This window comes from Myxocyprinus asiaticus, chromosome 4 (genome assembly GCF_019703515.2).
Source record: "Myxocyprinus asiaticus isolate MX2 ecotype Aquarium Trade chromosome 4, UBuf_Myxa_2, whole genome shotgun sequence".
Lineage (NCBI taxonomy): Eukaryota > Metazoa > Chordata > Actinopteri > Cypriniformes > Catostomidae > Myxocyprinus > Myxocyprinus asiaticus.
Genome location: NC_059347.1, coordinates 53,038,294 through 53,056,921, shown reverse-complemented (window position 1 = coordinate 53,056,921; position 18,628 = coordinate 53,038,294). Strand labels below are relative to the sequence as shown.

The window sequence follows — 18,628 nt, the reverse complement described above, 5'->3', positions numbered from 1 at the left end:
ATAACAATTCGTGGATCACCCGTTGGTATCTGGCACTTCAGCCGTTCAAATTTGAGGTGATCCATAGACCAGGGGCGCAGATGGCTGTGGCTGACTTTCTCTCCAGAAATAGGGGGTGGGGGAGTTGGCAGGTCAGATGTTGCCCTGGCCTGAGTTGGGCGTGGTCGTGTATCTGTCTGCGGGAGACAGAGTGGTAAGGCTCGTCACCTGGGTTATCATTATCTCTAACACCTGTTTCTTGTTGTAATGATGGCGGAGAGAGACATAAAAAGGTGCACGAGGTGGCAGGGTGGCAGAGTGGCAGAGAGAGACCAGAGAGAGACTGTTCCTGTGTGTGTGCTCGACAAAAATTGTTGAATCATTTGTGTATGATTACTTGGCCACTGATTGCGCTTTTTATTTAAGTTTTGTGAAAGATGCTGAAGAGTAATAAAAAAATTACTCATGTTGACAGTTTGCTGCCTCCTGACTCCTTCCTTGCCCAGATTGTAAACCTGCTACACACCCCACAACATGATGCTGCCACCCCCATGCTTCATGGTTGGGATGGTGTTCTTCGGCTTGCAAGCCTCACCCTTCTTCCTCCACACATAACGATGGTCATTATGGCCAAACAGTTAAATTTTTGTTTCATAAGACCAGAGGACATTTCTCCAAAAAGTAAGATCTTTGTGCCTATGTGCACTTGCAAACTGTATTCTGGCATTTTTTTATGGCGGTTTTGGAGCAGTGGCTTTTTCCTTGCTGAGCAGCCTTTCAGGTTATGTCGATATAGGACTTGTTTTACTGTGGCTATAGATACATCTCTACCTGTTTCCTTCAGCATCTTCACAAGGTCCTTTGCTGTTGTTCTGGGATTGATTTGCACTTTTCGCACCAAACTACGCTCATTTCTAGCAGACAGAATGCGTCTCCTTCCTGAGCAGTATGATGGCTGAATTTTCCAAGCTGCTTAATGGCACAGTTTACTTAGTGTATGTAAACTTCTGACCCACTGGAAATGTGATATAGTCAATTAAAAATGAAACATTCTGTCTGTAAACAACTGTTGGAAAAATTACTCATGTCATGCACAAAGTAGATGTCATAAATGACTTGACAAAACTATAGTTTGCAAATATAAAATCTGTGGAGTGGTTAAAAAATGAGTTTTAATTACTTGAACCTAAGTGTATATGAACTTCTGACTTCAACTGTATACCTGCTGCAGCTCGCTGAACGGTCAGGTCCTTCTTACTCACATCAGTCTCAATCACACGTACACGCGGGGTCACTCTTTCGTGGTTCCGCATTTGAAACTGGCTCAGACGACAGTAGTTGCGCATTTACAGGCTCGTATCTCTCACATGCATGGTTCACGCAAAGTCTCCATTCTCCGTACAGTAAATCTGCTCCACACTAATTCGTTTCTGTGTTAGGATGTGCAGTCGTGTGTCGAGCGTGTATCAAAAATTAAACTTCTGTCACACTTCCAAACCACTATGACTTTCTACCGTGAAACATGAAAGTTGATGTTAAGCATGATGAAGGCCTCAGTCACCATTCAGTTTCATTTCATCTTTTGTCCACACAATAAAAAAAAATTATACAGATTTGGAACAACCTGAGGTTGAGTAAATTATTACATAATGGTCATTTTTGGGTGAAATATCCCTTTAAAAGTAAATACTAGAAAAATCATTACATTAATTGCATTGTTTTTGCTAAACCATTATTATTGTTTTTCTCACACAGTACAAATGGGTCTTTATCATGGGCAACACTTGTTTAAAAAAGTGGTGGGGACAGTTGGCGGGAGGCAGCTGATGCCATGATGTGGTGAAACACTGTTTTTATAAATTTACTGATTGTCTTTATTGATTACCAGTTCAAGCCTTCCAATAAATAATTAGCATAACTAATTTGATAACTAATCTATCACTGTCAGTCCTGAAATTATTTTAGTCAGAGGATAAATACATGGATCAGAAAGTTCAAACCAGAATAACTGATTGGTCTCATAGTAAAGTTTTTGCCTCTGGTAGAAGGAGTCCCGGGTACTAAACTGTCCTAATATAGCTTTAAATTTAAAAACAAAGAATACATCTGTTTGTTCGTGAATGTATATCTTGAGTGGGGACATATCTGTTTGCATTTTGCTTTGCAATTTAACTGAAAAGGAGTGCAAGATGCACAACAGGGAAAGAGTCTGGATGCACAGTAAAACATTGCTGCTCGCTGTCACTCAACACCATGGATGAAAGCCGCAATAAGCACTCATTATACCATACAAAATAACAAACTCCAGCAACTGATCAGCACTTATTATAACACACACAAACTAAATGGAAACTGCTGCTTAAGAACTGGAGATGTTTCTTCTGCATTAGACACTTACCTTATGAAAAAGTGGTGGGGACATGTCCCACCTATCCCACTCATAAATAACGCCAATTGTCTTTACAAAATGAAAACAGAGCTGAATTTAACCAAATATACACTACCGGTCAAAAGTTTTGAAACACTTTTGATCTGAAAGCGTATGCTTAAATGTTTCAAATTAGTTTTGTAGACAAAAATATAATTGTGCCAACATATTAATTTATTTCATTATAAAACTAAAATTTAATAAAAAAAAACGTTTTTGAAATGGATGACTTGGACCAAATAATAAAGAAAAGCAGCCAATACTTGCCCAACATAGATGGGAACTCCTTCAATACTGTTTAAAAAGCATCCCAGGATGATACCTCAAGAAGCTGGTTGAGAAAATGTCAAGTTTACATGTCTGCAAATTCTAGGCAAAGGGTGACTACTTTGAAGATGCTAAAATATAACACAGTTTTGATTTATTTTGGATTTTGTTTAGTTACAACATAATTCCCATAGTTCCATTTATGTTATTCCATAGTTTTGATGACTTTCCTATTATTCTAAAATGTGAAAAAAAATTATAATAAAGAATGAGTAAGTGTTTCAAAACTTTTGACCAGTAGTGTATATACAGTTGTGCTCAAAAGTTTGCATACCCTTGGAGAATTGGTAATATATGTACCATTTTTAAAGAAAACATGAGTGAGCAGGCAAAACACATTTCTTTTAATTCTTATGGGATTCATATTCAACTGTAGGTTATAACAGAATGGCACAATCATAAAACAAAACATGGCAACAAATAAAAAAATGAAATGACCCCTGTTCAAAAGTCTGCATACCCTTAGTTCTTAATACTGTGTATTGCCCCCTTTAGCATCAATGACAGTGTGCAGTCTTTTGTAATAGTTGTCTATGAGGCCCCAAATTCTTACAGGTGGTATAGCTGCCCATTCGTCTTGGCAAAATGCCTCCAGGTCATGCAAAGTCTTTGGTCGTCTTGCATGAACTGCACGTTTGAGATCTCCCCAGAGTGGCTCGATGATATTAAGGTCAGAAGAATGTGATGGCCACTCCAGAACCTTCATCTTTTTCTGCTGTAACCCCTGGAGGGTCAACTTGGCCTTGTGCTTAGGGTCATTGTCATGCTGGAAAGTCCAAGAGCGTCCCATGCGCAGCTTTCGTGCAGAAGAATGCAAATTGTCTGCCAGTATTTTCTGATAACATGCTGCATTCATCTTGCCATCAATTTTCACAAGATTCCCTGTGCTTTTAGAGTTCACACACCCCCAAAACATCAGTGAGCCACCACCATGCTTCACAGTGGGGATGGTATTCTTTTCACTAAAGGCCTTGTTGACCCCTCTCCAAACAGCGCTTATGGTTGTGACCACAAAGCTCTATTTTGGTCTCGTCACTCCAAATTACAGTGTGCCAGAAGCTGTGAGTCATGTCAAGGTGTTGTCGGGCATATTGTAACCAGGCTTTTTTGTGCCATTGGCGCAGTAAAGGCTTCTTTCTGGCAACTCGACCATGCAGCTCATTTTTGTTCAAGTATTGTCATATTGTGCTCCTTGAAACAACCACACCGTCTTTTTCCAGAGCAGCCTGTATTTCTCCTGAGGATACCTGTGGGTTTTTCTTTGTATCCTGAACAATTCTTCTGGCAGTTGTGGCTGAAATCTTTCTTGGTCTACCTGACCGTGGCTTGGTATCAAGAGATCCCCGAATTTTCCACTTCTTAATAAGTGATTGAACATTACTGACTACCATTTTCAAGGCTTTGGATATCTTTTTATATCCTTTTCCAACTTTATAAAGTTCCATTACCTTGTTACACAGGTCTTTTGAAAGTTCTTTTCTGCTCCCCATGGCTCAGTATCTAGCCTGCTCAGTGCATCCACGTGAGAGCTAACAAACTCATTGACTATATATACACAGACAATAATTGCAATTTAAAAAGCCACAGGTGTGGGAAAATAACCTTTAATTGCCATTTAAACCTGTGTGTGTTACCTTGTGTGTCTGTAACAAGGCCAAACATTCAAGGGTATGTAAACTTTTGATCAGGGCCATTTGGGTGATTTCTGTTATCATTATGATTTAAAAAGGAGCCAAACAACTATATGATAATAAATTGCTTCATATGATCACTATCCTTAAATAAAAGACAGTTTTTTTGCATGATCAATCATATTTTCAAAATCAATATATATACACACTCACCTACCACTTTATTAGGTACACCTGTTCACCTACTTATTCATGCGATTATCAAATCAGCCTATTGTTTGTGGCAATACTGTGTAGCAGCAATATAGATACTGGCATCTTTCGCTAAAACACACTGCAGAAAACAAGAATGAAGCAAAGTAAACTTGATGTGTCTGACATGAATCCAACCATTCAGCAAAACCAGGTTTGTGACAGGACAAAGTGCTTCCAGAGCGCCTTTAAACAATTAAATTTTTTGGCAAAAAAACGACAATGGTGCCAAAAAGCATAAACATCCATTGAGTGGCAGTTCTGCGGACGTAAACGCCTTGTTGATGAGAGAGGTCAACGGAGGATGGCCGGACTGCTTCAAGCTGACAGAAAGGCTATGGTAACTCACGTAACCCTTCTGTACAATTGTAGTGAGCAGAATAGCATCTCAGAATGCACATGTCGAACCTTGAGGTGAATGGGCTACAACAGTAGAAGACTACATCGGGTTCCACTTCTGTCAGCCAAGAACAGAAAGCTGAGGCTGCAGTAGGCACAGGCTCAACAAAACTGGACAGTTGAAGACTGGAAAAACATAGCCTGGCCTGATGAATTGATTTCTGCTGAGATGCACAGATGGTAGACCCACAGCAGCCTCAGCTTTCTGTTCTTGGCTAACAGAAGTGGAACCCGACATGGTCTTCTGCTATTGTAGCCCATCCGCCTCAAGGTTCGATATGTTGTGCATTCTGAGATGCTATTCTGCTCACTACAATTGTACAGAGTGTTTATCTGAGTTACCGTAGTCTTTCTGTCAGCTCAAAGCAGTCTGGCCATTCTCTGTTGACATCTCTCTCATCAACAAGGTGTTTCCGTCCGCAGAACTGACACTCACTGGATGTTTTTTGTTCCTGCTACCATTCTGAGTAAACTCTAGAGACTGTTGGGCATGAAAATCCTAGGAGATCAGCAGTTACAGAAATACTCAAAACAGCCCATCTGGCACCAACAATCATGCCAAAGTCGAAATCACTGAGATCACATTGTTACCACTTCTGATGGTTGATGTGAACATTAACTGAAGCTCCTGACCCGTATCTGCTTTATTTTATGCTCTGCTGCCACATGATTGGCTGATTAGGTAACAGCATGAATAAGTAGGTGTACAGGTGCACCTGGTAAAGTAAGTGCATCTGGTCGGTGAGTGTATATCCACATTTGAGGGTCCTTGGCATTAAAAAGTTTTAAAACCCCTACTCTAGACCATGGCTCTAAAAGAGATGGCAATATTTGAAAATAAAACAGTTGCATAAATACTGTGCTGGAAGTGCTTGCCCTGAGTTCACTATCTTTTTTACAACCACAATTAGTGTGACCTCTGACTTTGTTTACACTCTGTGACCTTTTCACTTAACCTCAAGAAACTGACAGCTCAGGTGTGTATGTGTTTGTTTACTCAGATTTACAGCACCTCCAATGATCCCTGCTCATTATCTGCTAGGATGAGCACTTGCGCTACACAGCTATACGCAGCAGGCTGTCTCATAAATCAGTTTAGTGGATAAAAGCAGAATGAGGGAGCTGATAAAAGCCTACAGTCTCATAACTCACAACAGAGCTGCAGGCGTGCTGCTGTCTACACAACAAGATTTACAATGGAGGTGTCCTTCCCCTCCTTTCTCCCTCCTTCTCACACACACACACCTCTTCTCTGGCAGACCATTTATCTCCTTATGCAAGTGACGGCCCAGACCTGCTCACTGGCATACACCAATGTTTACAAATAGCAATCCGAATAAAACATATTTAGCCTTACAACTATGTTGAGGCGATGGCAGACATTGTACTTGGAAAAAACTTCCGAACAGTGGAAAGCGTTCTTAAACATCCTGTCTTAGGAACCGTTTACATCAAGGAGCTCTAAAATACCTGGTGAAAGCTATCCATTAGTGTCCCCATTCATTTCGAAGGCATCTGTATGGCTAGCGCAGAGTTTCCTGGAAGTACCCTAAATGGAGGTTGCCATCTTTGCTTATGGTCGCTCAGTTCCGGGATCAGCTGTCATGTGACCGATCACTCGTCAATGGCAGATTATAAATTCATTTCACACTTTTGAGCAGAAACTAAAAACGGTTCAAGGAACGAAAACGAAAACCGAAAACAACCGACATTTTTTGCAGAATGTAACCGAAATCCAGAACAAAGTGATTTTCAACTGTTCTGGAGTTTAAATGTTGGTTACCGGTTTTAACCGGTTAATTTCATTCCAATAATTTTTTCATGAAACTAAAGGCTAAATGGTTTATCACAGTAATTTTTTAAAATTACACCACTTCATGTTGCCGGAAAAAAATAAACGTGCTTTGATCCTGAAGAAAACTGCTGCATTACACACTTCTTTGCATAATTGCCCGTTATGGAAGTCACATTCTGTGAATGAAGACTTTTTTATCAACTATGTATAATTACTACATATACATGCACAGCTAATCCAGATACAAGGAAAACATTATTAGATGTAAAAAGTACATTTCTCAGTTGTTTCCAAGTCTTCACTGAATTATTGTTAGATATGATGCATTAATACAGATTTGATGCTTTTGGAGTTTTTACTGAGAAGCAGATCTGTAATTAAAATTATACTTAACTGTTAATTACCTGCATGCTGGTGAGGCAAGTGGCTTTTCTGGGCTTGTTTTTCCAGACCAGGTAGCTTGTTTCTTTTGCGAGATCTGGCAACACAGCAGTTGGTATTTCACCCACCCCTTAGCACAGAGTACTGTCATTTTAAAAAGAACATTATTAACCGTTCTTTTATTTAGTTCTAACCAGTAAACCTTTGGAAAGGAGGCTGCAGAACTTCTGAACCAGAACGAAAAAATACAGTTTTTGCTCTGAACGAACTAAAATGAAAAACATTTCATTTTTTGTCCCTGCATTTGAGAGCCATTAAAGAACAATCTGTCACTGGAAAAATATGTACTACAATATAGTTGAATGATTGCGATTCAGAGGTTTCTTGGGAAATAATTTGTTTCTTCAGAAAACATGGCTACTTTCGAATGGCCTTCAATAAAGAAACATGCAGGGTGTAGTTCCAGCATCTACCAGCAGAGACTAATGGCAAGCTGCAAAGCAGCCAATTCTAAACCCATTTTTTTGCATCCATGTGTGCTGTTTTTTTACTTGTTTTTCTATGTATACATGCGCTAGATGGATTTCTTTAAATGTTGTGCCACATATCGTTGTTTTTTCAACCTCCCACTCACAAGCACTACATTTTTAACTTTAAACATCTTTTTAAAATGCCTCATGAGACTTCTGTTCTATTCGCTGTGCTGCATGTAGCTTTTAGCACAAGAACATGTTCGGTCTGAACGGCCTCTTGGGCGTTCAATCATTTAGTTTTGTTCACGCTTTGAGTTTTACACAGAGAAGGATGAAAAATCTTTACAAATCATTTGGCCGTGGGCAATGGTTGTGTACTGGGTACAGACAAAGCTGCTGAAGAAAAATTCTTTCCATATGTGTAAGGGCCAAAACGTCGGGACTATTTTTTCTCCTCGTACTCATATTCCCTCACTCCCTCTCCTCTTTTTTCACACAGGTCATCCTCTTGGTGCATAGTGTATTTCTTTTTCTGCTACACTTAAACAAATTTTCACCCGAATCACGAATGCCATGTAAACATATCACCAGCAAAGCATATTATACGATGAAATAAAAAACAAAACAACTGGAAATCAATCCTCTAGACTCATAGACAGTGGTTAAGCATTACCGTCTGTTGCCCTCTGGCCCCTGCACTTCAGCTAAGTGTAGGTGCTCCTTGATTGATGATGTCACAGGTCAAGGTTCATGGAACCCTGGGTAGACACCTAATTCATTATATCCTCCATGGTTGGTCTACAAGAGGGTGCTTTAGCCGGATTAGGACTCAGTCTACAGGGAAAGATTCATCATCCCAACAGCTGCTTCAGATGGATGCTCTACACTGAAGCCACAACAGAACAGAGGGGAGGAGAGCAGCGGCGTTCCACTGGATGGCAACAAGTCGCCATGCAACAGCGAAGCCACTGCTGAGTGGGAAACCACAGAGTTGATCCCAGACCCTCCTTGCATCTTGGGGGCCTTCAAAGGAAGATCAGGAGAGAGGAGTTACCCCAGGTCAAGTTGTGTGAAGGACTGTGGGTGGTGTATGTATGTAAGCCACACCTAGAACAAGGGTGAACAGATGTGCAAAAGGGTTACTTCAGTATGCAACACGCTGATGAAAGCGATGGTGCTGCAACAGGGGCTATAATGAGGAACCCGAAGAGGCGAAGCTTTGAATTGTGGGCACATGGGTTCTTTGGAGGAGAGTGAGAGGTAGTGTTCTGGAACGAGCATTCAAGAGGCCATATTTCGATGGAGAGAACATCCGGAATCAATCATAGCAGAGCTGGTTGAAGGTGATGTCATAGCCCTCTTGGGCGATGAGCTGAGTTTGATGGATATCTGTATAGGAACATTTTCCTCTCGTCAACAGCCACCGTTGATGCTGAGGGCCTTCTACGTCGTACATCACTGCATCCCTGACACCAAGGCCTGCCCTATCTCAAAGAGGTGCTGTATGTGACCATCTGACCAATCAGAAGCTACAGGGGCCCCTTCAAAACCAATCAACACTCTGAAAGTGCAGAGGAGAAGAAGGGCGAAAAGTGGCAAATGGGACCCAAGCCAAACCCAAAAGAAAGAGTTACTTAATATTGCATTTAATCCCTTCCAATAGTCCAGCACAAAGCACTTAAAGAAGGACAATAAATCTGTTATCAGGCCTGTTGCCGGCATAATGGAAGAGACGCTTTCAAAGAGGAATAGGTGGGAAGAGAGCGAAGAGGGATAGTGATCATCTATATGTGTGAGATTGATGAAATGGCAGTCTGGACTCACAAGGATAATGAGGACAACAAGACAATTGCTTCTTGATTATTTAACAGTGGGAGTGAGCAATGTGTTAAAGCCGTCTGAGAAGTGACCAGCCAAGTGTGCCACAACCGAGTGAGGCTGCTTAGAGGAATATTCCGAGTTCAATACAGGTCAAGCTCAATCAACAGCATTTGTAGCATTATTAAAAATTGTGGTTACAGTAAGGCACTTACAATGGAAGTGAATGGGGCCAGTCCATAAACATTAAAATACACATGGTTTCAAAAGTATTCCCACAATTAAAGGGTAATAGCAACGAAGTTGCTCTTAACCATACTAAAATCTGCTATAAACATACACAGGTAAGATTAGTAACATTATAGTTAACACGTATAATGTTTATCTCTTGTGGCTATACTTTTGAAACAGTGCGTATTTTAATGTTTTAGGACTGGACCCATTCACTTCCATTGAAAGTGCCTCACTGTAACTGTGATATTTGCTATTTTTTTAAACAGACAAGGGACGAGTTGAAATGATTTTTTGTGGAAATATACATTATGCCACAAATGCTGTCTATGCAGCTTAACTTGTATGAACCCGGAACATTTCTTTAACACATTCAAGCTGGACTCATTCATACTCTCTCCCCCCTTCCAGGCCCATGTCTGGCCCATATTCCCGGCTCCGGCTGAGCAGGCAGGTCCCTTGGAATTGAACTCGTTGTCCTTGATCGTGACAGTAACAGATCTCTCCTGTCTGAGCAATGAAAGACGACAGCTTGTATACTTCATAATTATCAGTCCTAATAAAGGAAGGCAGCATGGAACACCACTGTCTGCTCAAGACCTGGAAAAAGGATGAGGGTAGCCTGGTGAAAAACAAACAGAATTACAACACCAGTCTTTTCTTTGGCTGTTATTAATGCAAGCACCCAAAGCGCCTGCAGCCAATGCCGTCTTCATCGAGTGCTTAGGTTAACGCTGCCAATTAACTCAGCGGAAACCCCGCCCTGCTATCAAATGACACAGAGATTCATTTTTACTTCAAGGATACAGATGGGAAACTCATAAATACTACAAAAAGAGATATGAATTATTCTTGAAAATAATTATAGGCTGCTTAAAAGGCAGTTGAATAAAATTTACAGCAGTGTTTACAAAACACACACCGTTGAACCGAAACTGTTCAAAACACTATGATTACATTGCGGGAAAGAAATGGGCGGAGGGTGTCAGAAGTTGTGTGAATTTTACCTGCCACATCTTCATACACATGAGCATGCCTAGTTTAGAGTCTGACTTCAGAGTGCATACTGGAGTCCAGCTCCTCATCTCCACCACACTCACCTGAAAACATCATACATATAAAACCCTCAATATGCGATTTCTTTATCTCATTTATGTATACATTTTGGTTAGTTTATAAAATTTTTATTTTTTTCCCTTCACCTGTACTTCTTGTCTTTATGACTCAGTGATTGTATTCATACATTGTTTGATCTTATTGAACCTTTATATACACAGTTTTAGCACAACGTGTGCACTTTTCAGACGGTCCCTAACCACACCCTCCACAGTTTTAGCACAATGTGTGGACTTTTCAGAAGGTCCCTTATCTCACCCTCCACAGGTTTATCACAATGTGTGGACTTTTCAGACGGTCCCTTATCACACTCTCCAAAAGTTTAGCATAATGTGTGGACTTTTCAGACGGTCCCTTACCCACTGTAGACAAAATTTCCAACTTATATCAATGTTAAATTAGTGGTCTGAAACGATTTCACCGTGATGCCATCTGACCATCTTAAATACGGGACAAATCACGTCCCTTATTGATTCGATACGGGATGCATCATTTAATCTTTAAATACGGGACAATCCCGTATTTTACGGGACGGGTGGCAACCGTACCTCACATGTGGATTCGTCGATCTTCAGCATGCTTGGTGTCAAAGTGTCTGTGGAGTTTTGAAGGTCGCATGCTGTCATTAGTTAAAATTTCCTGATAAACGTGGTGTATCAACTGATCCTGTCCATGTAAATCCTAAACTTAAATTCTGCTCATCATATCGTCATCTTTTGGGTTTGACCACTAAAACTGAAGGATTCGCATTTGGTGGTCTTAGAAACCGCTCCATTGTAATACGTGACGTCTGCTATATTTGCGGGCTTGACAAATATCAGAAAATCTTCACAAAGATTCTTGATAAATATATATATATATAATAGTTATATACACTATATATATATATATATATATATATATATATATATATAATATTAAATATATATATATATATATATATATATATATATACACACACACACACACACACACACACAGTTGTGCTCAAAAGTTTGCATACCCTGGCAGAAATTGTGAAATTTTGGCACTGATTTTGAAAATATGACTGATCATGCAAAAAAATTGTCTTTTATTTAAGGATAGTGATCATATGAAGCCATTTATTATCACATAGTTGTTTGACTCCTTTTTAAATCATAATGATAACAGAAATCACCCAAATGGCCCTGATCAAAAGTTTACATACACTTGAATGTTTGGCCTTGTTACAGACACACAAGGTGACACACGCAGGTTTAAATGGCAAATAAATGTTAATTTCCCACACCTGTGGATTTTTAAATTGCAATTAGTGTCTGTGTATAAATAGTCAATGAGTTTGTTAGCTCTCACGTGGATGTACATAGCAGGCTAGATACTGAGCCATGGGGAGCAGAAAAGAACTGTCAAAAGACCTGTGTAACAAGGTAATGGAACTTTATAAAGATGGAAAAGGATATAAAAAGATATCCAAAGCCTTGAAAATGCCAGTCAGTACTGTTCAATCACTTATTAAGAAGTGGAAAATTCAGGGATCTCTTGATACCAAGCCACGGTCAGGTAGACCAAGAAAGATTTCAGCCACAACTGCCAGAAGAATTGTTCGGGATACAAAGAAAAACCCACAGGTAACCTCAGGACAAATACAGGCTGCTCTGGAGCACAATACGACGATACCTGAACAAAAATGAGCTGCATGGTTGATTTGCCAGAAAGAAGCCTTTACTGCGCCAATGCCACAAAAAAGCCCGGTTACAAAATGCCCGACAACACCTTGACATGCCTCACAGCTTCTGGCACACTGTAATTTGGAGTGACAAGACCAAAATATAGCTTTGTTTGGAGAGGGGTCAACAAGGCCTTTAGTGAAAAGAATACCATCCCCACTGTGAAGTATGGTGGTGGCTCACTGATGTTTTGGGGGTGTGTGAGCTCTAAAGGCACGGAGAATCTTGTAACAATTGATGGCAAGATGAATGCAGCATGTTATCAGAAAATACTGGCAGACAATTTGCATTCTTCTGCACGAAAGCTGTGCATGGGATGCTCTTGACTTTCCAGCACGACAATGACCCTAAGCACAAGGCCAAGTTGACCCTCCAGTGGTTACAGCAGAAAAAGGTGAAGGTTCTGGAGTGGCCATCACAGTCTCCTGACCTTAATATCATCGAGCCACTCTGGGGAGATCTCAAACATGCAGTTCATGCAAGATGACCAAAGACTTTGCATGACCTGGAGGCATTTTGCCAAGACGAATGGGCAGCTATACCACCTGCAAGAATTTGGGGCCTCATAGACAACTATTACAAAAGACTGCACGCTGTAATTGATGCTAAAGTGGGCAATACACAGTATTAAGAACTAAGGGTATGCAGACTTTTGAACAGGGGTCATTTCATTTTTTTCTTTGTTGCCATGTTTTGTTTTATGATTGTGCCATTCTGTTATAACCTACAGTTGAATATGAATCCCATAAGAAATAAAAGAAATGTGTTTTGCCTGGCACTCATGTTTTCTTTAAAAATGGTACATATATTACCAATTCTCCAAGGGTATGCAAACTTTTGAGCACAACTGTATATATATATATATATATATATATATATATATATATATATATATATAATTTTTTTTTTTACCACTGTCTCTCCGCCCACATTTTGAAAACCCGTGGTCTATGTTATGTGTTTCAAAAATACAAATACTTGCAGGATGGGAACTATTTCTTCTTCCGCTCATCTTAACATGCATGCTGAAAGGCACAAGCAGACAAGTGGGATCAGTGTCTTGTAGAGGTAATGATAGAAAATCAGAGAAACAGCTTCTGGACAGTAGTGTAGTCTAGGGCATATGCAGGCACATGCCATATGCCCACCTATCTTTCTTAGGATTTTGAATATATATACAGTGCATCCGGAAAGTATTCACAGCGCTTCACTTTTTCCACATTTTGTTATGTTACAGCCTTATTCCAAAATGGATTAAATTAATTATTTTCCTCAAAATTCTACAAACAATACCCCATAATGACAACGTGAAAGAAGTTTGTTTGAAATCTTTGCAAATTTATTACAAATAAAAAACGGAAAAAAAATAAAATTCACAGCCTTTGCTCAATACTTTGTTGAAGCACCTTTGGCACCAATTATAGCCTTAAGTCTTTTTGAGTATGATGCTACAAGCTTGGCACACCTATTTTTGGGCAGTTTCTCCCATTCTTCTTTGCAGGACCTCTCAAGCTCCATCAGGTTGGATGGGGAGCGTCGGTGCACAGCCATTTTCAGATCTCTCCAGAGATGTTCAATCGGGTTCAAGTCTGGGCTCTGGCTGGGCCATTCAAGGACATTCACAGAGTTGTCCCGTAGCCACTCCTTTGTTATCTTGGCTGTGTGCTTAGGGTCGTTGTCCTGTTGGAAGATGAACCTTCGCCCCAGTCTGAGGTCCAGAGCGCTCTGGAGCAGGTTTTCATCAAGGATGTCTCTGTACATTGCTGCATTCATCCTTCCCTCAATCCTGACTAGTCTCCCAGTTCCTGCCGCTGAAAAACATCCCCATAGCATGATGCTGCCACCACCATGCTTCACTGTAGGGATGGTATTGGCCAGGTGATGAGCGGTGCCTGGTTTTCTCCAGACATGACGCTTGCCATTCAGGCCAAAGAGTTCAATCTTTGTTTCATCAGACCAGAGAATTTAGTTTCTCATGGTCTGAGAGTCCTTCAGGTGCCTTTTGGCAAACTCCAGGCGGGCTGTCATGTGCCTTTTACTGAGGAGTGGCTTCCGTCTGGCCACTCTACCATACAGGCCTGATTGGTGGAGTGCTGCAGAGATGGTTGTTCTTCTGGAAGGTTCTCCTCTCTCCACAGAGAAATGCTGGAGATCTGTCAGATTGACCATCGGGTTCTTGGTCACCTCCCTGACTAAGGCCCTTCTCCCCCGATCGCTCAGTTTGGCTGGGCGGCCAGCTCTAGGAAGAGCCCTGGTGGTTCCAAACTTCTTCCATGATGATGGAGGCCACTGTGCTCATTGGGACCTTCAATGCTGCAGAAATTTTTCTGTACCCTTCCCCAGATCTGTGCCTCGATACAATCCTGTCTCAGAGGTCTACAGACAATTCCTTGGCTGGGTTTGTGCTCTGACATGCACTGTTAACTGTGGGACCTTATATAGACAGGTGTGTGCCTTTCCAAGTCATGGCCAATCAACTGAATTTACCACAGGTGGACTCCAATCAAGTTGTAGAAACATCTCAAGGATGATCAGTGGAAACAGGATGCACCTGAGATCAATTCTGAGTGTCATGGCAAAGGCTGTGAATACTTATGTACATGTGATTTTTTTTTTTCGTTTTTTATTTTTAATACATTTGCAAAGATTTCAAACAAACATCTTTCACATTGTCATTATGGGGTATTGTTTGTAGAATTTTGAGGAAAATAATTAATTTAATCCATTTTGGAATAAGGCTGTAACATAACAAATTGTGGAAAAAGTGAAGCTCTGTGAATACTTTCCGGATGCACAGTATATTCAAATTTAACTTACACAATTAAACTCTGTGAAAATACTGCATGTTATTACATCCCTGCTAGTTTTTATGCTTTTTTTTTTTTTTTTGCCTTTTTGCTGTCTGTGGTGCCTTTTTTCTCGTGATAACAAATAATTTTTTCTAAGTAGGAAAAAATGTCACTATACACAGAAAAGCACATAATAGTACACAAATAAAACAAATAACCATAAATGTTTATGTAGGCTATATATGGCAATACAAGATAATGTGTTAACGTGAACATTACTACACTCATATTAGCTACAATGCTTAAACGTTTATTGCATATTATGAATTAGTTTATTAGTTCGAGTAATAATAATGTATTAACAATTTTCATAGTAGCCTAATGAAAGGAACATTAATGACACCTATTAATTTAAATACATATATAACATCAAGTTACCATACCACTGTTCTTAGCAGTGTACTCTACACCATGCCAGCAAGAAACTTACCCTCATGATGTACATTTATTAAGTTTATGTGGGACTATAATTACAACAGTCATTTTTTTAATGAAAAAAAAAAAAAGAAAAAAAATAATCTTACACATTTTACATATGTACTGTATATAAATGTAAATGAATTTTAGAGATCGGGTGCATGTGTTTTGGGTTGGGTCTTTCATAAATTCACAGCATGCCCACCTCTTCAGACACTACTACACCACTGCTTCTGGAGTAAATTCACGCTAAAATAACAACATACCTAAAGGTGTCATTTCTTATTTCTTATAATTGTGTGTAATTGTTGTTAATAAGTAATTAAAAAAAATGTTTTTGGTTTTTTTTAATGACTTGAATTATGTCTAAAAATGATATTTTAATTACCCATTTTATCCCAAGACATCGCAAAAAAATCTATTTAATAGAAGTATCGGTATCGGTATCAACGATATTGGACTTGGAATTATTGGTATCGCCCATCCCTATCACTAATTATTGCTTTGTTCTGTGACGTGTTTCAGTTGTACTGCATATATAGCCAACATCTGGCAAGCGATCATTTTGACAAACTTTGCTAGTTGAATACTAATAAATTATTTCATATTGCTGCACTGCTCAGCGTGAACCGCTAGAGGGCACGTCTCTATCTGCAGGGGTTTATGAACATACACACAAATTGTTTGATATACAATGAGTACTTTCTAGATAAACTTGATCATTTATTGATTGATTTCTAGATAACTTTCTAGATAGACTTGGTTGAGATAAAATGAATACCTACACTGGCTAAGAATTATTTTGCAGTTTTCTTATTCTATTATTTCTGAACATCTGGGTTTATAAGATTTTAATTTATTTTATATTTACACTCTGCTGACAACTTCCCCCTGTGGTGCATTTAGTGCATTTGTACATTTCTCTTGCACACCTTTGTTTCCTATAATGAAAAGAACTTGGATTTCTTTAACCAGGTTGCCTTGCATTCTAATAAAGAACATATATTTTGAATCATGTTGGAGTACATTTAAAAGTTAAAAAAGTTTAATTGTGAATTGTCCATAAGTTTGATCAAAATCAAGATACATTTGTATTTTTTTTGCCATATCGCCCAGCCCTATGCCAGCAGCTTCCCATGTTCCTGAGATCTGCCTTATCAAGTCTTGACTTGACTCGCCTGACTCCAAACAGGGACATCTGACCCAAACACAACACTTTCCAACAGAGATGGGCCATGTCTATTAGTATGCAACGGGCACACTAATGCAGCCTGCTAAAAGAGTGAAACTTGTTGTGATAAAATGTGTCTCATGCATAAACATTCAGATTTTTCTTCAACTTCAGTGACCCAAAAATATTTTAAAACACTTAAGTCACACTTAAAATGTATGACAAATCAAGATGAAGTATTATACCAAGAAGCATCTGCAAACAAGTGATGCTAGACTTTTTCTCAGAACTAACTTCCCTTTTCTGAGCCATTTTTGCAATGAATAAATGCAACTGAAACAAATTGTTTCAAGGTAATTGAGTGTATTACGAAGTCGGTTCCCCTCAAGTTCACACAGGTGTCCTAGCAGAGTAACCACAGGTTTAGTTCATCAAATTACCTATGGACATGTTCCACTAACGTTTGGAAACCAGACACATTTTGTACACATTTTGAACATAATATCTATTGTTTTTTGTTGTTTTTTGTGTGAAATGTTTTGCTTGAAAAAAATTTGCTTGTGCATTCTTCTTGCTTTTAAATAAATTCCATTTGGTTTGTTCATTTGTTATCTAATGCAATAACATTCACACATATTTTAAGTGTGGCTTTAGTCAAATACAGTTTGTGGGTACTGTACACGGTATAATATACATACAACTTAATAACACCCATGAGGAACTGTTCCAGGGCAATGCATCTTAAGCTGATTGCAAAGGCAGCCATGATTAAGAAACTTCCTCATTAATTAAATTCTATTTAACATCTCTGATTTCAGACCAATTCATATTTTAACACTAAAACACATCTGCACATCACATATGTTTACGTCTGTATCTATAAACAGCAGAAAAGAGCAGCTCTCATCCCCCCAGGTTAAAGAGAGAGGGAGAGAGATTTTGACTTGAGTTAAACAGTCAATAAATAACAGCGAGTCTATTAATTAAAGCCCTGCTCTGTCAGCCTCACTGGAACGCTAAACATGAAAGTCTCCAGAAATTAGAAGACACGGAGATGGAGTTGTTGCTTCAGTTCCGGGCTCCCAGCATGCCTTGCAGCATTGCCATTTGTTTTAGGAGATGTATGCATGTTGGAGCTGTTCGCCTGCAGTGATCTTGTGACGGTTATTACCTTGATGGGCTTCTGACAAAGCTGAGCACGAGGTGGGAAGGAATTAGAGCTAAAGATTCCATATGCTTTAGTAACAGGGGCAATAAGTACACTGGGAAGTGCACACTATGTTGCATACTTAGCAATGAAAGCTGGTGCTTGAGAGCCAAGCAATCAGTATTGGGTAAGTTGCTCAAAAAAGTTATTTACTATAAATTACTACTCTAAAATTGTAAACAGATTACTTACTATATTGATTAATTAATAGAAATCGATCACATTACTAATTAATTTTAAGTTACTTCCTAAAACACTTTTTACAGTAAAGCTTTTGTTTTTCCACTCAACAAATTCAAAATAATGTCTATATTTCCTCCTTGTTCTTTGACGCATTAGGTGACACACACACTTCAACTGTCACAAAACGCAAACAGATGTACATATTAATGCAATTCATATTTTAAATGTATTCTACATATAAAGTATATTATTTTAGAAATTG

The 18,628-nt window shown here is 39.3% G+C and overlaps 1 protein-coding gene across 4 annotated transcripts in view; it reads right to left on the bottom strand.

Annotated features, from left to right (window-relative positions):
• The window catches only part of LOC127440235 (guanine nucleotide-binding protein subunit beta-like protein 1), a 65,583-nt gene that overhangs the window by 23,517 nt on the left and 23,438 nt on the right, over window positions 1–18,628 (bottom strand). For 3 of the 4 annotated variants that reach the window (XM_051696737.1, XM_051696736.1, XM_051696738.1), the window contains one exon: window positions 10,722–10,814. The exons of the other annotated variant lie outside the window; for it this stretch is intronic. In XM_051696737.1, the coding sequence (XP_051552697.1) occupies window positions 10,722–10,814 (93 nt within the window). The remainder of the gene's footprint in view (window positions 1–10,721; window positions 10,815–18,628) is intronic. 4 annotated transcript variants of the gene reach the window in all.